The 21997-nt window shown below is 43.0% G+C and overlaps 1 protein-coding gene and 1 long non-coding RNA gene across 6 annotated transcripts in view; one reads left to right on the top strand and one right to left on the bottom strand.

Moving 5' to 3' along the window:
* LOC308588838 overlaps positions 1-21997 on the bottom strand; it is a 407342-nt gene that overhangs the window by 301469 nt on the left and 83876 nt on the right. The gene's annotated exons all lie outside the window — the stretch shown is intronic.
* The window catches only part of FCHSD2 (FCH and double SH3 domains 2), a 153246-nt gene that overhangs the window by 64588 nt on the left and 66661 nt on the right, over positions 1-21997 (top strand). For all 5 annotated transcript variants that reach the window (XM_081197350.1, XM_081197351.1, XM_081197347.1 and 2 more), the window contains exons 4-8: positions 7279-7355; positions 10421-10565; positions 15116-15249; positions 15538-15592; positions 16627-16755. In XM_081197350.1, the coding sequence (XP_081053476.1) occupies positions 7279-7355; positions 10421-10565; positions 15116-15249; positions 15538-15592; positions 16627-16755 (540 nt within the window). The remainder of the gene's footprint in view (positions 1-7278; positions 7356-10420; positions 10566-15115; positions 15250-15537; positions 15593-16626; positions 16756-21997) is intronic.

Genomic DNA, 21997 nt, shown 5'->3' with positions numbered 1-21997 from the left:
TAAATGGCCTCTGGGCTTCATTCCAACTCTACCTTTCTCTATGTGCGCATAAAACAAAAGGCCCAGCCCGTGAACTTCTTAAGTGAGACCATTGGAGCTCCAGTCCGTTTCCGTGCAGCTTCCACCACCATCTCGTAACCCTTTCCTTTTATTACCTACCTTGGTCCTGTTGTTGTTTAGTCGTTTAGTCGTGTCCGACTCTTCATGACCCCCTGGACCAGAGCACGCCAGGCACTCCTGTCTTCCACTGCCTCCCGCAGTTTGGTCAGACTCATGTTAGTAGCTTCGAGAACACTGTCCAACCATCTCGTCCTCTGTTGTCCCCTTCTCCTTGTGCCCTCCATCTTTCCCAACATCCGGGTCTTTTCCAGGGAGTCTTCTCTTCTCATGAGGTTGCCAAAGTCTTGGAGCCTCAGCTTCAGGATTTGTCCTTCCAGTGAGCACTCAGGGCTAATTTCCTTAAGAATGGATGCGTTTGATCTTCTTGCAGTCCATGGGACTCTCAAGAGTCTCCTCCAGCACCATAATTCAGAATTCAATTATGGTGCTGGAGGAGACTCTTGAGAGTCCCACCTTGGTCCTACTTGCAGAGAAATGGTGGGGAGCCTGGGAAGATAGGCTTGAAATCATAATAGGCTGTGACAGGAGTGCTTCCCTTTGCAACAGCAGGTAAGGCTGGAACCTCTGTTGGAGAACTCCAGGGTCCAGACTTGAGAGGCTATCTCGCTTAAGAGTTTGGCTGTACAGTAAGCCTGTTCTTGGCAGTAGCAGTGCATTGAGTGGAGCAAAGCCACCAGTCTGGTGATCCTACTGGTTCAAGCACACAGCCACGACCCCATCTAATTAAACAGCTGTGTCAGTGTCAGCGGCGGTGGCCTCAGCACACAAGACACCTCTAGTCCCTGCACTGCCCCACTTCACTGAGGATTGCATGATGGAGTTCGCCTGTGCGCAAATTTACTTTCAGCAGAAAGCTAAGAGTCCTGGCATAAGCTTTGCCTTCAGTCCTTGTTAGTGATGCATTCTCACAGCAGTGCAGCTACATGCAAAGGAATACGCAGTTAAACACCAGCGCTTTGCTTTTTGTGGACGCGGGTGGTGCTGTGGGTTAAACCACAGAGCCTAGGACTTGCCAATCAGAAGGTCGGCGGTTTGAATCCCTGCGACGGGGTGAGCTCCCGTTGCTTGCTCCCTGCTCCTGCCCACCTAGCAGTTCAAAAGCACATCAAAGTGCAAGTAGATAAATAGGGAAGGTAAACGCCGTTTCCGTGTGCTGCTCTGGTTCGCCAGAAGTGGCTTAGTCATGCTGGCCAAATGACCCGGAAGCTGTATGCCGGCTCCCTCGGCCAATAAAGCAAGATGAGCGCCGCAACCCCAGAGTCAGACACGACTGGACCTAATGGTCAGGGGTCCCTTTACCTTTACCTAAAGTTTGTTCTTATTATTTCATTTTATAATGTATATAAATCAGAGAGAACACTTGTGAAGCACCAGTGCTTTACTGCTCCTTTAAAACAATGAAACCTCTAACCAATTGTACAGATAATTGTATGGGGTTTTTTTTTTGTGGTGCAGGATTTCATACTGTTGCATGACTTCATATCACTGTATATTTGTTACTCTATTGCAATAGCATCTGCAGTTATTTGCGAGGTTTTTTTTAATATCCATTAGTAAGTCGTAATGGAGGAAACAGTATTGTATTGTCTGAAGAGAGAGAAAACATTTCTTGAAGTTTTATCTTGGAATGTAGAATATTGTTACTTCTATAGAAAGAAGGCATTGAAAGAAGCATCTTTCCAGCATTTGCAAAGTGGAGGTGGATTTGAAATTCACATTTCTCTAATGGACATCAGCCCATAATTTTGTGATAGGCAGCTTTATAAAATAGCCCCTTAAAAGAAAAATTAGTTAAGACTTTGATGAATAACTACAAAATTATGTAGTGGCTATACATATACATGTAAATTCACTCAACTAGAACTAGAACATTTTTACAAAATGCATTAAGCTGGATTTGGAAGAGTGACTGCTAACCAGCAATTTGGTTGTGCTTATTATATCAGAATTGCTAGCTGTAAATTGGATAATATTCAGTAAGCATCTCTTTCTCTTCATGATCTGTTTGCAGTTCTCATATTTTGGGATGATGTGCACCCAGAGCACATATTGGAGCTTTCTATGGAATGTTGACATTTAAAAGTTAATTTATGGTTTGTAATCTGTAGAATAAATGAATTGTATGTTTTTAATCGGTTGTGAGTTGCCTTGGAAGGATTTAGTCCTAGAAAGGAACAGACAATAAATTAAATATCTACTTTTTATTTTTAAAACTTGCCTAGGGAGTTTTGGGAAGAGCTTAGGGCAAGAATATTGCCCTTGAAAGTGTTCGCTATAGGTCTAACCTGATGCTCACTTCTTTGAACAATTTGACCACCATATAATTCAGGATTGTCAGTTGACTGGAAGCAGGCAGCCTAGTGTATTTCTGTGCCTTTTAACAGCAGCTTGTTCTGTGAAAATCACCAGGTGAATCTTTTAATGGCATTATTATCAACTAATAGCTTCAGCTAAAGGCACAAGAGCAGACGCTTGTCCAAAAGTTGGCAAATCTTGCTTTTACATATTCTCCCTCTCGAATTGCATCAGGTTTTCTTTAATTCTGGGAAATTTTCGTGGATAAGGTTTAACTATTTGAAACATTAAATAGTTTGGAACTGTTTCCCATTTTTGCCAGAGCATGCAAATGCAAGGAGGAAAACCAGAAAAATATGGGTGTTGGTGCTACAGGAGAATAACAGTAAAAACCTATACGGCTGTGCTCTTTTGTATTCTGCAGTGGGGTTAAGTGATCCCTGAATATACTTTAAAGATGACCTTTTAATATCCTGGGTATGGAGTCCTTAACTGATGCAGCAGTTACTTCTGCCTGTGATAAAATTGCTAAGTGCACTGAAGCAGCTCAGCTAGGCTGGGGCAGAGCATTCTGCAATTTAAATTCCAGTCAGAGGATGGCTTGGTTGCATCGAACAAAATGCATTATCTGGACCAGATAATTTTTCCTTAACAGTGGGGAAAGTTCATCACTACTTTCTCATCTTCTCTCAGATTAGCCTTATTAGGCTGTAAAGGTGGAATATAAAAGCACAGGCTAGAAAGGGGAGAGCTCACTAATTGCATAGGAGGATGTTTTCAGAGGAGCTGGCCTTTGCTTCTCGTAACTTTCTGCTTGACAGATGCATTGATCTTCAGCTTCCTCTCCCTCTTCCCTTTCTAATGGTATATTATGTGAAAGTTTAAGAATAATATCAGAGGACTATGCACGGAGAGGAACAAATGTATTTTCTTATGGCTGGTATAGAAGAGACCATGATTTCTTCTGCTGTGAGTTTATAAAACCTTTACCTGCTCATTGAAAAGAAAAAAAGTGGGGCAAAATAAGAAATAAAAAGCTGAGTTGAAGCACATGCACATCATTTGTGCGCGCACAGTCCATTTGCCTATGTGGACATCACTCCCTGCTCCCAAGCCCAGAAACAGAGTGGAGAGGGAAGGGAGCTGGGGAGCATGTGAGTGCAGTGAAGGGACAATGGTAATGCCCATCAACTGGGGAAGGGGTGGCTGGCACCCTAAAATATTTTATTGGGGGGCCAAAGAGCCCTAGGCCCCTAGGAGTTGGTTTCCTTGCCCACAATGGCTTCCAAAGAGCTGGGCAAGAGCCCTAGCCCAAGCAGAGAGGCTGCAACTGCAGAAATAATCCCTGGAGTCAGGTCTAAAGAGGAAGTATGGTGGGGGGAACCAAAGAGTTAAAGGATGAAAAAAAATTCCTCTTGATCCTTCCTGTCTTCTTTCCATTTTTCAAAGGCTTTTCACTCATCTTGTTAATTATATATTCATGTGAGTATCTAAATGCAAACAGTGTGGCTGCTTGCTACTCTGCCAATACAATTTCTCCATTTGCTTTGTTCAGCAATCTAGAAATTGCCTTGCAGGCAAGCAAGAAAGCAAGCCATAGACTGTTTCTCCAAAGCTTGTTTAGTTTGCCAACATCTGCAGTGAGGTAGCCAAGCACACCATGGTTAAGCGAGGCTTCTAGGTTCATAATAATAATAATAATAATAATAATAATAATAAATTTTATTTATATCCCTCCCTCGCCAGCCGAAGCTGGGCTCAGAGCGGCTAACAACAGTAAAATGATAAAACATTCTAAAATCATTTCATTATAAAATTAATTCAAATCAAATTAATGGCAACCATTGGGCTAGAGTTCTATGAGGATTGCCAAAGGAGGGAGTCAGGCTGTGCCTTGGCCAAAGGCTTGGTGGAACACCTCTGTATTGCAGGCCCTGTGGAAAGATGTCAAGTCCCTCAGCGCCCTAGTCTCTTGTGACAGAGCGTTCCACCAGATCGGAGCCACAGCCGAAAAAGCCCTGGCTCTAGTTGAGGCCAGCCTAACCTCTCTGTGGCCCGGGACCTCCAAGGTGTTTTTATTTCAAGACCATAAGTTCCTCTGTGGGACATACCAGGAGAGGCGGTCCCGTAGGTATGAGGGTCCAAGGCCGTATAGGGCTTTGAAGGTTAAAACCATCACCTTAAACCTGATCCTGTACTCCACCGGGAGCCAGTGCAGCTGGTCTAGCACCGGGTGAATGTGATGTCGCAGCGAGGACCCTGTAAGGAGTCTCGCCGCAGCATTCTGCACCCGCTGGAGTTTCTGGGTCAGTCTCAAGGGCAGCCCCACGTAGAGTGAGTTACAATAATCCAGTCTGGAGGTGACCGTCACGTGGAACACAGTGACTAGGTCAGGGCGAGAGAGGTAAGGAGACTACTGCTTAGCTTGGCGAAGATGAAAAAATGCCACCTTTGTTATACATTAATGCCAAACCATAGTTGGAACATGCCATGGTTCAAAAGCCAATGGTAAACAGTGGCTTCACATCATGGTTTATTTCCAGAAGAGAAACCAGGATTAGTTTGTAGGGCTTGATTTGGACATTCAAACAAACCACACCACATTTTGGCTAAATAAACCGGTGGCTTAGTTTTACGTGTGAACCACGCCTGTGTGAAATGCTGATCATAACTTAGGCTGGTGTGGCTGAAGAATACGATACAATACATATTCTCCATGCTGTTCACAGCATTTGTGGGGATGGAGGGTATTTTTGTCAGGACCGTGATGAGCAGGAAAGGGTTAAATCTACATGTTGCATTCGAAGTGCAGGGCAGTGTCCGGCACAAAGTATTTTAAGATTCTAAAAACTACCAGTTAACATACTCAGGCATATATCATGGATGTCATATATCTATGAAAATTACCTTCCATTGTGTATTATGTGAGCAAACCCTCAGATTGAAATATTAGGGAATCCAGAGGTTAGGCAACAGTACCTTTTAATTTCTACATAGGAATTTTTAAAAAACCCACCCCAGATTTTTTAGCCCGAATCTTTACAGTTGGACTAATTGTCATATGTACAATAATGGGATTTTGCCTTCATTTAAATATTGCAACCACGACTGTTTGAATTAAAAGGTTGCCAAGTGACCCACAAGCAAGTACTGAGCGCACTCCTAAGCCTCATGCTCTATATAACTGTGCCAAAGGTTAAACTATTGGTAGATTTCCCAGTTGGAGCCAAACAGTGATGGTCTTTGTCTTGGGGACCTTTTGAGAGGAGAAGCAGCAAGTGTCCTTGAGAACAGAACAAGGAGCACCTTATATTATACGCTTGCTGCAAATACAAACCCACTGTACTAGTCTTCACTGGAAAAGAGATACTTTTGCTGCCATTTATGGCTACGTATGTGAGATCCCACCCACCAACCCAAAAAATGTGCAGGCCTTTTGACAATTTGGGTGAATGACAGAATTTTTATCTAGGTTCAGTAGTGCAGAGGATTAGCTGGGTATTGGTAAAATCACAATATGTTCTTTTCCACCCTATTGCAAGAGATCATGACTGGTCTCGCAATACTTCAGTTGCGTTCGTGTCCGCAGTAGTTGTGATAGTCGTTTTCTGGTGTCTCCCACATCTAAGCCCCTTGGTCTTTCTACTGTACCATATTGGCTTCATGGCATCTCCCCAATTCCTTGGCAACATTCCCGCAAACCACTAAAAAAATTGTTCAAACAACCATGGCACAAAAAGCGTTGTGGAGGGAAATGTATATAAAAAATCCAGAATTCCTTATTACAATAAAATAAACACTATATTTACAAACAACCCAGTAATAAATCCTTATTAGGCCAGTCCTGTACAGTATATTTTAATATAAGTCAAACACGTTTCAACAGAAAGTCTTCAACATTCGCCTAATATAACATCAGAAAAACTAAACAAAACTGGTTTTTAAAGGAACTTAAGGTCAGAATAAGCAACCATGCATAAAAAACAGGATAGCAATATTCACCACTAAAGAGTCAAAGAAGGGGGAAGTTAAACGTTTACTTCAAATTTCCATTATAAGCAGCCTTCCTGGATAAACTAAAAAATGTCAACAATCACTCATTAAATTAATTTTAAAATCTGCATTCGCAAATACAAAGCCGCAAAAATTAATCTCCACAAACTTATTGAAGTGTTATTTATGGATGCAGTCTTTTGCAGGCCAATTATTATAACCTACAACCAAATTTAACTTCATTCAAGCCTTTAGTGTATACGTGAAACCTTTTCCTGCTTCAGCCATAAGTACTTTATATAAAGGCTGTGTTACCTAATAGCCATACACTACCTTAAAAGGCATAAAGGATTTCACATATAATTCTTTTATTGAAATAGTCAGATTTCTTTTACACAGATCACTAGTAGTAATAAAATAGTGTTAAATACACAGCTAAAATCGCCACTGATGCTCTTCAGGAAAATCTCTCTGCAAGGTTACCAGCTTCATTGAAATTGACAGCAAAAAGCAGTCTTGGGAGTGACAGGCATAAACACAAGCCACTTTGGGGCATAGGCTTTCTGTGAAACAAATGCAGCAACACAAGTTTTCATGCTACCAATATTTAACTCCTGTCGTAAATGTGTACCGTGAAGCATCTTAGTAGCCGTCAGTGCTGTGATCCATGAGGGTATGTTATGCCATTCTTTGAGAGTGTAGATGGGTCTTGGGTTGCTGGTCCTGTTGGGAATTCAAATAGAAGGAATTCAACACCTCCTGAAAAACCACATTTAATATTTTGGAGAAATGCCAAGAGTCCAAATTCATTTGTAAATAATTCATTCTCTCTCTCTCTCTCTCTCTCTCTCTCTCTCTCTCTCTTAACAGGGCATTCAGAAATTGGCTAGTCAGTACTTAAAGAAAGAGTGGCCTGGAATAAAAGCTGATGATCGACATGACTTCAGGTAATTTCAGCAAGTTCACTTGCGTTGCTGACGGCATTCCATGCCGAAGATCAATGCTCTTTATTTTCTTACAGATATTCTATATGGACCTGGATCCCAACTTGGTTTCTGTGGGTAGGAGCCATCCCCAGAGCAGAATTCTGGAGCAAAGGATGCCCCTGCTGGTGAAAGCAGGGGCAACTTTCACTAATTCCCCCTGCAACACTTGCATCCTCTGAAAACCTGCTCCAGATATTGGTGACCCTCCAGAATAGTGGGAGGAGCTGTGGCGTGGGGCAGGAATTAAATAACTTCTCTCCCACCCCATCCCAACTCTGTCGGCAAAGTCTCTGCTGCATCAAAACCTTTTGTGCATTGAATGAACCCTTTGTCAGAGGCTAAATTTGAATTGAAGCTATTGAAATTATGAAGTTCCGTGGCTCATAAAGTTCTGGGCCTAATTCAAAGTGCTGGTTTTGGCCCAGAAAGCCTTCAATGGCTCAGGGCTGCAATACCTCAAAGGCTGCCTCTCCTGGACTCTGCGATCATCATCTGAGGCTCTTTTTTGAGGGCTCTCGGAGAAGTCCAGAGGGCAGCAAAACGAGAATGGGCCTTTTCTGTGTTGGTTCCCTGCTTGTGGAATGCTCCCCCCCCCCCGGCACCTTTGTTATATATCTATAGGTGCCAGGCAAAAACATTCTCCTAGGCCTTTGGATAATTTAACAGTCCGTGGCCTTTTAAATTAGGAGGGTATTGTTTTGTTGGTTACAGTGGTGCCCCGCAAGACGAATGCCTCGCAAGACGGAAAACTCGCTAGACGAAAGAGTTTTCCGTTTTGGAGGTGCTTCGCAAAACGAATTTCTTATGGGCTTGCTTCGCAAGACGACAATGTCTTGCGAGTTCCTGCTGGTTTTTTCCCCTCCCCCCCTTTTTCTAAACCGCTAAGCCGCTTATCAGCTGATCCGATCAGCAGATAAGCCGCTAAAAGCGCTAATCCACTAATCTGTCAATGGGCTTGCTTCGCAAGACAAAAAAACCGCTAGACGAAGAGAATCACAGAACGGATTCTTTTCGTCTTGCGAGGCACCACTGTACTATGTTATGTACAGTGGTGCCTCATGTTACAGACGCTTCAGGTTACAGACGCTTCAGGTTACAGACTCCGCTAACCCAGAAATATTACCTCGGGTTAAGAACTTTGCTTCAGGATGAGAACAGAAATCGTGCTCCGGCGGCAACAGGAGGCCCCATTAGCTAAAGTGGTGCTTCAGGTTAAGAACAGTTTCAGGTTAAGAACCGACCTCCGGAACAAATTACGTTCTTAACCTGAGGTACCACTGTATTTTTGTGTTTTTATATTGTAAACTGTCCTGTGATCCTCAGATGAATGGCAGTATAAAAAATAAGTATGAGCAAATTTGCATATGCTATTGTGCTAAATGTTATAAGTTGCTTCCATGGAGGAAGTTCATGAGAGATGGATTGATAAGGATAGAAAGGTGAAAAAGAATAATGGAGCGTTTCATTCTAGCTGCTCTTTATTAGGCATAGCAAACCACACATTATAAAACAAACACCGTATACAAATTGTGGAAAATACGGATTCAGCATAACAATTTGCATAAATAATACAGTATAACACTACCACATCACCGACCAATCAAGAACCACTAAATTTCTCTATAATGGCCCAGTCTTTCCACATGGACAGCACTCAAAAATTTAGCCACTATTAAAGTAATTTGATCATTCCTGTCCGAGAGCAGGTCCTGAACCGTTGGCAGCATAGAGCCGAGCCTGTTAAGTTGCAAGGCCTCCAACAATTGTCTTCTGGCATAAATGCCAAAATCACAAGGGTAGAAAATATGCTTCAACATATCAGGTTCCTGCCTACCACATTTGCAGAGACACTCTGCTTCTGGGAGAGCTAAATATCTTCCTCTTACTATTATTGAGGGAAACATATTAAATATGGCTAGCGTAAACAGCCTGCACAGTTCATGATTCTTCAGATTTGCCATGTAACCCTTTTGAAAATCTCTACACAAAGGGAGATTTAAATAGAGAGGAGAGCAAGTGCTGTGTTTTGCAACCTTGAAAGTGGAGAGAACACTTTTTTCTGTAAAATATCAGAATTATCGTGGGGTTGAAACAACTTCCCTGTAAGGAAAGGTTGCAGCTATTTAGTAGAGGGGAAAAGGCAAATAAGATGTCGATACAGTAAGTAAAGGTAAAGGGACCCCTGACCATTAGGTCCAGTCGTGGCTGACTCTGGGGTTGCAGCGCTCATCTCGCTTTATTGGCCGAGGGAGCCGGTGTACAGCTTCCGGGTCATGTGGCCAGTATGACTAAGCCGCTTCTGGCGAACCAGAGCAGCGCACAGAAACGTCGTTTTCCTTCCCGCCGGAGCGGTACCTATTTATCTACTTGCACTTTGAGGTGCTTTCGAACTGCTAGGTTGGCAGGAGCAGGGACCGAGCAACGGGAGCTCACCCCGTGGCAGGGATTCGAACTGCCAACCAGTAGAGGGCATGTAAAAATAGACATATTTGTCTCTCTCATATTTGTCCAGGAAAAGGCACAGTTGATGCTGCAACTGAAGCTGGTGATGGGCACTCTTTACCATGAAGGGTCCTGGACCTCATGGGCAGAGATGGTTCCAAGGGCACTGTCTTCTTCAAAGTGCTGCACACCACATCCTCATGCAAGAATATGCCAACTACCCCCTGGATTCACCTGCTCATTCCTCCCCCACCCTTTCACGGATAAACCAGGAAGGGCAAGGGTCAAGAGGGCAAGTAGTGGGATGGACAGCCAGAATCGCTTTATCAGGCCTGATTCCACAGACTCGAAAGTCAGTCAGATTTCACAGATTCGAAAGTCAGTTCCACAGTCAGGCCTGATTCCACAGACTCGAAAAAGTCACCTCACCAAAGACAGGATTGCAGCAGCATGAAGATGAGCGATTTGCCCTCAAATTGCCTAGCAAGCTTATCACAGCAGGCCTTTGATGGTTCCCACAGCCCATTAACTGGTGCAAGTGATACCAACCTTCTCTCTCTCTCTCCTTTTTTTTTGTATTTTAGGAGCATGTATCCAGTGTGGAAATCATTTCTTGAAGGCACAGTGCAAGTGGCTCAATCCAGACTCAATATCTGTGAAAATTACAAGAACCTAATTTCTGAACCTGCCAGGGCAGTCAAGTGTTTTAAAGAACAGCAGCTGAAGAAGGTATTGTCCTAACAGTTCGTCCGATGTTTCAAACGTTTGTGTTCCAGGGTACAGATTTGAAGAGAGAGGAGTGAGGGGGAGATGTACCCCCCACTAAGGTTATTTTGTTAAGTGTGTTTCATCTGAGGCAAAGGGGCTTAGCGATTGAGCCAGATGACCTTGAGGCTTGTCTCAACTCTACTGCTCTTGAGATGATGTACACAGATGCTTTCTGTTGAAGTTAAAACTGAGTTTCTTTTTTCTGAAGCAACGAAGTACCATCATGTGCCTTGTATTTTAGCTGAAATAGCTGGGTGAGAACAGGCATCACAGCTTGCTTTCTCAATGAAATCAAATACATCCCGTGCCGCTGCAAAAAAATCTATGAAAAATAAGCATCTTTGGAGGTAGCTTTGAACTTTTCCCAGTTAGTCTGGGGTAGGCTTTGAATTTAAGGTGTGGTACCTTTTTAAAATGTTTGAGGAATTATTGAAGGATCTAAGGGTGTAGCGGAAATCGAGATGATTCAGCCACATCCTGTAAAGGCATCCCAGGCAGCTGGCCAGAAAAATCAGTACAGAGGCAACCTTGTGCCTTAATACACAAAGGGGGCTATTCTGATTAAAGGAGGCAAATGTTACTTTTCCTTTTCCCCCCCCTCCTTTCCTTTTCCTCTTTTTTTGAGAAATGATTCAGTAGCTGAAGGGTCAATCTCCTAGCTTTGTAGCAATATATTTAATGTATGTGTACCTGAAACATGTCCAGTGTGAAAGGTACCAATTCATCAGTTTAGATGCTAATCTTCAGCTGGTTTTAAAGTGACATCGTGGCAATTAATTTTGCATTGGGTAAATGGGTTGCAGGTCAGTGTTAGGATAGAACTTAATGTATTTTCTGGCATATAAGACTACTTTTTAACCCAGGAAAATCTTCTCAAAAGTCGGGGGTCGTCTTATACGCCGGCTACAGCAGCAACGCCCCACCAAAGGACAAAACGAGAGTAAATGAAATCAGAGGACACCAAGCTCTCTAGATGAAGCAGAAATACGCTTGAAAATTGGCCCCAGGTGCCTCCCCAATCACCAGCAACAGAATGACCCTAACCGCTCCCAGTAGTAGACCACGTGGTCCAAAATGGCAGCCTCGCGTTGCCCCAGCAGCTAGACACGTGGCCCAAGCAGCCCCCGAGTAAAAGAAAAGGAAAGGCTCACAACAAAGGCAGGGAACCAACAACAGCATTAAGCGCACCCCCGGCCACTGGGAAGTGGAGCGGATTTCCGAGCCGGACTGGAGACTGTTGTTGTTTTTTTTAATTTTTATTTGCTGTGTGTTGGAAGAGGGGTAGTCTTATACGACGAGTATATCCCAAACTCTATATTTTAACTGGAAAAGTTGGAGGTCGTCTTACACGCCCAGTCGTCTTATACGCCGGAAAATACGGCAGTTCAAAACCATGTGTCGCTAATTTAACTGCATCTCACAGGGTAAAACAGCTTTGGGGAAAGGGCAGTGGAGAGGTGACAGGAGAAGACTATTTAATTCTTCCTCCAATCCCTGCTTTTCTCCTTCAAATCACCCCTGAAGCTGCTTCTCGCCTCTGCTCGGTTCTAGATGCATGTGTGGAAGAATAATCGTGTCCTGAACTTGTGCACGTGTGTGTAAATGCAGTTGAAAAGCAGCAACTGGGAGAAGCTTCTCATCCCTCTTTGTTTCAGTTCAAGTCACATCCTCCCAAATAAGCAGCTGCCTGGGTTTTGTTCAAAAGCATTTGTGTGTATTGTGTGTTTTAGTCCTACTTTTTTCTTTCTTTTTTTAGTTTTATTTATTCATTAACATTCTTATGTTACATCAGTAAACATTATATTACATTACAAGGCTTGTTATAATATAATTTTCAGCATGTATACAAAGTTTATTTACAAAGTTTATATACCTAAAGAAAAAACACAAAGACAAAAAACTATTCCAAAAATCATATATGCACCAACACTTTGGACTTCCTGTCTATCCCGTTGTATATTCATTTTTTTACAAATGACTGTACTCTTATTATGGTACATTTCTTTACATTTTATCTAATACATTCCTATATCAATATGTACCCTTGGTCTTATTTCTCAACTCAGTCTCTCTCCAGCGTCAATCGAATGCTAGCATAGATAGTGAACCTTTACTGTAATTTTGAACATAAATCTTATATCTATCCCACTTTTCCATAAATTTTTGTTTTGAATTGCTATTTGTCAACGGCGCCATTTCAGCAAATTCTTGTAGCTTGTTATGCCAATCCGTTATTGTCAGGACTTTTTAGTCCTAAATCTTGGGTGTACTTGTGCACCAGTGCAGCAGCTTCTTAAAGAATGCAGCACTTAATTTACATGTGTTGGACAGGTCCGTTTTAAGCCCTGTGCGCATCAGTATAGAAGTATGAGTTGCCTTAACCAAAGGTTTTTGTATCCCAGCTCACCCTACCAACTCCTTTCTTTATGTTGGTTGGTTTAAAATATTTACATGCTGCCCTTAATTATCAAATTCCAGGATGGTTTACGAAATGTATTAAAACAGTGTATATTAAAACAACAACAGGGAACATCACAGTAAAGAAACGAGCGCAGTAAAGAAATCTAAAAACAGAAAGATAGGTCTGTAACAGATGTCAGAACACAGTTGAGATGGGCGCTTGTCATGCTTCAGGGGGGAAGGAATGCCAAAGGCTGAGTCAAAATAAAAAAATTCCTTCCAGTAGCAGCTTAAAGACCAACTAAGTTAGTTCTTGGTATGAGCTTTCGTGTGCATGCACACTTCTTCAGATACACTGAAACAGAAGTTGCCAGATCCTTCTATATAGTGAGAAGGTGGGGAGGGGTATTACTCAGAAGGGTGGTGGGAATGGGAGATTGGCAGATAGCTGAGATGAGCCTGTTGACGACTCTTAACGACTGCAATAGGTCTTACAGGAAAAGGCAAGGGGTGAGAAGGTGAAAAATGGCTTAGTCATGTATAATGAGATAAGAATCCAATGTCTCTGTTCAGACCAGGTCTCTCCATGGTTTTGAGCTTGGTAATGAGTTGCAATTCAGCAGCTTCTCTTTCCAGTCTATTTCTGAAGCTTCCAGTCTATTTCTGAAGGCTGAGTGTCACAGCAAGGAGGCTGCAGGATGTTCAGATGCAGGTGACAGAACAACCAGGAGGGCCTGATGTGTAGATCTCAAGGGTACAGGACAAGGTGCTCCCTCACATAAGCAGGTCTCTAGCTAATTAGCACCTTGTGCTTCAACCTGGCATGGTAATATACTGGCAGCCAGTGTGGTTGTATGAGGACAGGCTTCTGGTAGGCTGCACCATGTAGTAACCTATCCGCTGAGTTCAGCATTCCCTGCAGTTTCTGGACTACCCTGAAGCAAAACTCCCCAGAGAGCACATTGCAGTAGTCAATCTCAAGGTTAATATTGCCGTCCTTGTCCGGCAAAGACTGTAACTGGCACATCAGCCGAAGCTGGTAGACAGCTCTCCTAGGCCCTCCTCCTCTTCCGATTTATCAAAAGACATTCTCATATAAATAGCAGATCCGAAATTAATTATTGTACTTGTTCCCTGTATCCGCAACGGTGAGGTCACAAGAAATGGCATCTATTTGTTGCTTCGCTTGCATTCTGCAAATGGAAGTTGTAATTTTTCCAAGAAAGATCAATGAAAATTTGGAGACCATTGTCATAGATCTGGAGAGACTGCAAATGGTAGCTGAATGCCTCGCTTGGAGTTCCAAACGGGACTTAAGCGCACATTTCTTTGTGTGTGTGTGTGTGTGTGTGTGTGTTATGCAGGGAGAGCTGCTGTCTATAACACACACATTGCATGCCATGTAGCATCTGTAACACTCAAAAAAGAAGCACGTCACAAAAATAACTCTTATATGAGAATTTGCCTTGGGAAGATTTATGTTCTGGAGTAAGAGCCATTCTTTGAGGTGAACTTACTGAGAGTCAAGGTAACCTAGTCACACATACACAGGAATCCAAGGTAAACCAATGGTCCATCTCCACAGATGGTGCCCTACCTGGTGCTCCAGGGATGATCTCAAATAATATTTGATGGAGAAACTCATCCCCCCGTGTGTGGGGTCCCTGAAAATGGAGTTGTATTTCTGGCTATTATAGCTGGCGGTGATCAGTAGAACACCTTCTCTCCAGTGCTCTTTAAAAAACCATTTATCCCAGTGGCCATTGCAGCATCCTATGGCCACGCTCCCATGGAGTAAGTGCAATTACTTGCTATGTTGGCAGTGCAATTACTTGCTATGTGCTGAGCATCTGTTAAACCTTTTTGCCTGCGTCATCTTCCCAAGTATAACAGTTTGCACTGGCTGCGGTTACACTCTGCAATGTTCCCATAGTGGACAATGTCAGCTTGCAGCAGCATGTACAGAATACGAATACTCTGTGTCAATATGTTCAGAATGGAAGGTTTTGTTGTTGTTGTTTTGAATTAGGGATACAATAGTAGCGACTATTCTACTTTGATGATGATAGCAATAATAGTTTTTCCTCTTTTGTGTGTTCTTTTTTGTTCAGTGTGTGGACCAGCTGACCAGAATCCAGGCCGAATTGCAAGAGACGGTCAAAGATTTAGCTAAGGGCAAGAAGAAGTACTTCGAAACAGAGCAGATGGCTCACGCTGTCCGTGAAAAGGCCGATATTGAGGCCAAGTATGTAATGACGTGTCTACAGTTCCTGCGTCTAAATGTGTTTAAAATAGCTTTATGTAATGCACCCTGCTTGAATATTAGTGATGTAATTCAAGCCTGTAAACAGGCACTCTGCTGGTCACCTTTAGAATCGAATCCAGTCGCTAGGAAAGAGTTGTCTCCATTTTCTCTAGTGCTGTGTCTATGTTACATCCATATTGGATCCACATCATCTCCAGATGAGCTGCTTTCTAAATGTAATTCCTGTTCTAGACATCTGCTGATCGATTGTCTTGCTTTCGTTCACAGGTCTAAACTTAGTCTTTTTCAGTCAAGGATAAGCTTACAGAAAGCAAGTGTAAAGGTGAGTGTTGCACAGTATAATTCTAGGGATATATTGGGTCTAGAGGGTGAGCTGGAAATGTCCCTAAAGCAGAGCCTCATTAAACTGGCCAAACTGTGAACCAGGGCGGGCTTGTTTTCTAGGTGTAACAGTAGATTAGAATCCATTCAGAACAACCCAGGAATTTGAAGTTCTAAAGCATTTCTCATCAGCATCACGATATAGCTGTCTATAATCTGCGAGAACTTTTTCCATCTCTGCCACAAGTGCAACTCTGACCTCTTCCCAGAGGAGGAAATACTGCCCAATGCCAAAGCCTTCCCACCTGCTGGGTTTAGCAAGCAGGGTTTTAGCAGAGCTCTTGGCTTTGGCTAGTTAGCCTGTTTACCTGATTATATTTAATATGGTCTTGTTTTGCTTACCTCATTGTGTACGGCAAAGTGTCTCCTGTAGCTACTTTGCCAGCCCAGTTAGTCTGCTTATGGCAGGACAATGTTTTTTTGCACTGAGAACATTCTGCAATACACAATTTGCAGAAGGCAAAAGGGCAAAGACTCAGATTCCATCTCAGGTTATAGGAGTGGCAGGCAATTCTTCTGGTTGTTATGCAGTACTTATGCAACCTTCATAAAATATATTATTTATGTTCCTTACTAGAGCCATTTAGGGGTAGTGTGATGCATTCTTGTCCCCAATGAAGTTAAAATCTCCACCGGTGACATTAAATAACCCACTATGTCAAAAGCTTAGCTTTTCATTTATATTGTGGGGATAATGATCCGCTCTGTGGGGTTATTAGTAAAAGAACATACACGAAATGTTTCGAGCCCTCAATGACAAGTTGTATTATATATTTGTACCCTGCTTATTTTATTTCAAAATTGTGTATCTAATTAGATACCTATTCTAGTCCATAAAGAATTGCAGCAGGTAGCATTGGGAAGATATACTGGGCTGTTAAACTTCATCCTCTTATTGCTTCACAATGTTAAACTTTCATGTCTTAATCATTGCTCATCATTTGTTTACCAACTAATTTTGTTTTATTGATATAGTTAAAAGCACGACGGTCTGAGTGTAATTCCAAAGCTACTCATGCGAGGAATGACTACCTTCTCACTTTAGCAGCCGCGAATGCACACCAAGATCGCTACTATCAGACAGACTTAGTAAATATTATGAAGGTAATGGCAGATAAAATTTAGTCAAATAATTTATATTTCCCCCTCTGTATTATAGATTCTGTTATATGATACAGTGTTGGAATAATATAAGAGCGTTATTGCTTTGTGCTTAAGTTCATGCTGTGTCTTAAGATTCTGGAAGATTCAAAAATATTTCTGTGCTTCCTTACTGTGTAATACCAGCCAAATAAAGCTGTAACTATGTTTAAACACTGTCAAGTTACAAACCCCCTAGATTATGAGTAGAGAAAATGGGTCCGTTCATATATCAGACCGTGCCTGTATGTGTTACTGAAGTCAGAGTATGATGTTTGACTTGAGAGTTTGGTTTATGGTCAGCCGTAAACCAGCACTGGAAATCATAGTTGGATTTTACAGGCCATTGTTGGTGCTGAGAAGATAGTCAGTGAAAGCAGTCACTTTTGGATAGTGTGCATTTGAAAGCTCAAACCGTGATTTGGGTCCTAAACCTATGATTAGTGCATGTGGGTTTGGTGTTAACAACTGAATTGAGCCAGCATTGCTGAAAGTTGAATTGGTGCACACTGAGTATTCTGTAGCCTGGATCTAAAGAACCAGGGAATTACCGTATTTTTTGCACCATAACACTCACTTTTTTCCTCCTAGAAAGTAAGGGGAAATGTCTGTGCATGTTATGGAGGGAATGCCTACGGGTGGCATGCCTACGGATTTTCCTCCTCTAAAAACTACGTGCGTGTTATGGTCGGGTGCGTGTTATAGAGCGAAAAATACGGTAGTTCTACTTGTTCAGAGAGCCTTTGGACTTGTAGTTACCCTTTTACCATGCTTTTGAATTTTGAGTGGTGTCCCAAAGGCGCTGTGGTCTGAATGCCCCACCAAGAGAGGGCACTCCACTGGGCATGCTCAAACCTTTTGAGCACACACGAACAGCATTTTTTAAAATCTCAGCCTGGTTTTTAATGTATGTCCGTAAAATGGTGTTAAATGACTGAGCTTTTTCTACCCTGTCCCCAGTCATCAGCTGTCTGGTGGTAGATTTGAACTGATCTTTTGTAAACAGTCTGGAGATTCTCCACAGTCTGCAGCATCTATTACCATCCCCACCCCTGGCCAAAAAAACCCTGTGCAGTAGTAATAGCAGGCTTTGAAGCAATGTATGGCATATTAGAGGGACACGGGTGGCGCTGTGGGTTAAACCACAGAGCCTAGGACTTGCCGATCAGAAGGTCAGTGGTTCGAATCCCTGTGACAGGGTGAGCTCCCGTTGCTCGATCCCTACTCCTGCCAACCTAGCAGTTCGAAAGCACGTCAAAGTGCAAGTAGATAAATAGGTACCGCTCCGGTGGGAAGGTAAACGGCGTTTCCGTGCGCTGCTCTGGTTCGCCAGAAGCAGCTTAGTCATGCTGGCCACATGACCCGGAAGCTGTACGCCGGCTCCCTCGGCCAATAAAGCAAGATGAGCGCCGCAACCCCAGAGTCGGTCACGAGTGGACCTAGTGGTCAGGGGTCCCTTTACCTTTACCTAGCGGAAGGTCTAATTAATCTTTGCAACTGTACAACAGAGCTCTGTAACCGATCCCAGTGTTTTCCTTGCCTTGTGTGTTTTCCTTGTGTGTGGTCAGCCCTTGCTTATTGCCCTTTTTTAAGGTTTTAGGTCCTCAAAAAAAATTTATTTTATGTTGAGAACAATTTGTAAATACAGGGGAGGCTGGGAGGGGTTTTGTAAAAATTTATCATGTTTTAAGAAATGGTTGATAATGGGAAATATTTTTTCCCAAATCGTACTGTCTCCCCAAATATTTGCAGAGGTTCACATTAAGCAAATAGCTCACCAGGTGGCTAAAGAGCAATTTTCTGTGCTTCTTACACCAAGGTAATAGAAAGTTCCAATTTAAGCAAAGTGTAAGTTTTGTTTTTTTTTAAGTCCTTTCTTTTTGCAGATTTTTGATAAACCATAGTTAGCAAGGGGGAAGGGATCTGGGTCTGCTCGGTCCCTGCTCCTGCCAACCTAGCAGTTTGAAAGCACGTCAAAGTGCAAGTAGATAAATAGGTACCACTCCGGCGGGAAGGTAAACGGCGTTTCCATGCGCTGCTCTGGTTCGCGAGAAGCGGCTTAGTCCTGCTGGCCACATGACCCGGAAACTGTACGCCGGCTCCCTCGGCCAATAAAGCAAGATGAGCGCCACAACCCCAGAGTCGGTCACGACTGGACCTAATGGTCAGGGCTCCCTTTGCCTTTACCTATGGCTTATTTATGGAACAATGATAGATCACAATGAGAAAAGTTTTGCAGGATCTTTGTAATGTATATGGCTGGCAGGGGTTTAGTTTGGAGAACAAAGTTTGTCCCTGACCAGTCTGCTGTTAACTAAATAGCAGTTCATCTGGTGATAGAGAAGCAACAACATTGCAAGAAAAATCCGCAGAGCCAAGACATGCAAGGCATGAATGTATTCTGCTTTAGGTTTCCCTACCCGCTAGTAGAGAACGATAGCCGCCTTCTGGAGCTGGAGGCTAAATGGATCATCGGACTGCAAAACCTGACACTGAAAAGGTTCGATGAATAGCTGCACTTGGTCACTTAGGTCCAGACTGCATTTGAACGGAGCCAGGGAGGGGTCGATTTAAAGTGGCACAGTGCCTTGAATGCATACACAATCCTTCTGTGTTACTTTTATTGTTGTTAGCCGTTCTGAGCCCGGCTTTGGCTGGGGAGGGCGGGATATAAATAAAATTTTATTACAGTGGTGCCTTGCAAGACGAAAACAATCCGTTCTGTGATTCTCTTCGTCTAGCGGTTTTTTCGTCTTGCGAAGCAAGCCCATTGACGGATTAGAGGATTAGCGCTATTAGCAGCTTTTAGCGGCTTTTAGCGGCTTATCGGATCAGCTGATAAGCGGCTTAGCAGCTTAGAAAAAGGGGGGGAGGGGGGAAAACCCGCAGGAACTCGCAAGACATTTTTGTCTTGCAAAGCAAGCCCATAGGAAATTCGTTTTGCGAAGCACCTCCAAAATGGAAAACTCTTTCATCTAGCGAGTTTTCCGTCTTGCGAGGCATTCGTCTTGCGGGGCACCACTGTATTTTTATTATTCCTATTATTCTGCAGTTTTTCCCCAGCAGCACGTAAACTGGGATAGCACAGTTGGTAGAGAATGAGACTCTTAATCTCAGGGACATGGGTTCGAGCCCCACGTGGGGCAGAAAGCTTCCTGCGTTGCCAGTGGGTGGTGGGTGCTGACCTTGAAAGCCCTAAACGGCCTCGGTCCAGTATACCTGAAGGAGCGTCTCCACCCCCATCGTTCTGCCCAGACACTGAGGTCCAGCGCCGAGGGCCTTCTGGCAGTTCCCTCGCAAGAAGCCAAGTTACAGGGAACCAGGCAGAGGGCCTTCTTGGAGTGGCACTCGCCCTGTGGAACGCCCTCCCACCAGATATCAAAGAGAAAAACAACTACAGTGGTACCTCGGATTACATACGCTTCAGGTTACAGACTCCGCTAACCCAGAAATAGTGCTTCAGGTTAAGAACTTTGCTTCAGGATGAGAACAGAAATTGTGCTCCGGCGGCGCGGCGGCAGCAGGAGGCCCCTTTAGCTAAAGTGGTGCTTCAGGTTAAGAACGGTTTCAGGTTAAGAACGGACCTCCGGAACGAATTAAGTACTTAACCCAAGGTACCACTGTACCAGACTTTTAGAAGACATCTGAAGGCAGCCCTGTTTAGGGAAGCTTTTAACGTTTAATAGATTATTGTATTTTAATATTTTGTTGGAAGCTGCCCAGAGTGGCTGGGGAAACCCAGCCAGATAGGCGGGGGTATAAATATATTATTATTATTATTATTATTATTATTATTATTATTATTATTATTATTATTATTATCATCATCATCATCATCATCATCATCATCATCATCACTTCCAACTCTACAATTCTATGATTTTTACCAGCTGGGGCAGTATAGGCTTAGAAGATTTCGGAGACTTTTGCCCCCTCATCACTATTGAGCTTCTGCATTTGTGAACCAGGCGTTATACTGGGTTTAGGACAAAGCCTGCTTCCTGCCTTCCCCGCTACCCCAGAAGCTCAAATCTCAGTGGTGTCACTAATGACTACCCTTCTGCGCACAGACCTTATTGTGAGCCCCTGTGTGCATTTTGGTGGTGCCTGTGCAGGAGCCGTTGCTTGGACTTTGTCTTGAGGGTGAAATATGAGATGGGCACTCTTAAATCCCCAGACAGACAACTGTGCAGTGTGCTTTTCAAAATGCCGTTTTAATTATTAATACAGTCTGGGAGGATGATCCAAAAATCAATTTAATGTCACTTTTCCTGGAGACCCTCCATGCCTCTTAATTTCTTAAATTATTTATGTTTTCTCTCCCCCCCCCACCACTCTCTCTCTCTCTCTCTCTCTCTCTCTCTCTCACACACACACACACACACACACACACACACCACTTTGGCACAGCAGAGCATGATGTAATTTTAGTTCTGTCATACATATTTGGAATACAAATGTGCTGGACCAAAAAAGAAGAAGAAAATCCAGTGATCTGGTCAGATTAGTAATTTGAAGCCCAGGATGAGCTTTCAAGGCACTTTGATTTGCAATATCCTTAAATCATAGCTAAGCTGACGTGTTGTTGTTTTTATTCTAGCCTGTGCTTGTCTTCTTAAGTTTCATACAAATAATTTTGTAACCTCAGCACCAAATACTTGAGCATATCTGATTTCCAATGAGCAATTTGTCTAGCATCATATGACCAGTGGCAATATTTGTGTCTTCAGAGAATTTCTTTGGGAGTAGACATTTAATTATTTATTAAATTTCTATGCTACCGTTCCTTCAAGGATCACAGGGCAGTTTACAATATAAAACCACAAAAATACACAACAAGCAAAAAAATAACCCTCCCACACACACACACTGTTTAAAAGGCTATAGATTGTTTAATTAGCCAAAGGCCTGAGGGAAGAGGAATGTTTTCATCTAGGTCAGCAACCTTTTTCAGCCGTGGGCCGGTCCACCGTCCCTCAGACCATGTGGGGGGCCGGACTATATTTTGAAGAAAAAAATGAACGAATTTCTATGCCCCACAAATAACCCAGAGATGCATTTTAAATAAAAGCACACATTCTACTCATGTAAAAACACCAGGCAGGCCCCACAAATAACCCAGAGATGCATTTTAAATAAAAGCACACATTCTGCTCATGTAAAAACACGCTGATTCCCCGACCGTCCACAGGCCGGATTAAGAAGG

The sequence above is a fragment of the Podarcis bocagei genome, assembly GCF_964188305.1.
Source record: "Podarcis bocagei genome assembly, chromosome: 6".
In the NCBI taxonomy this organism is placed as follows: domain Eukaryota; kingdom Metazoa; phylum Chordata; class Lepidosauria; order Squamata; family Lacertidae; genus Podarcis; species Podarcis bocagei.
Note: the sequence above shows the minus strand (reverse complement) of the source record. Positions and strands in the feature narration are given on the sequence as shown.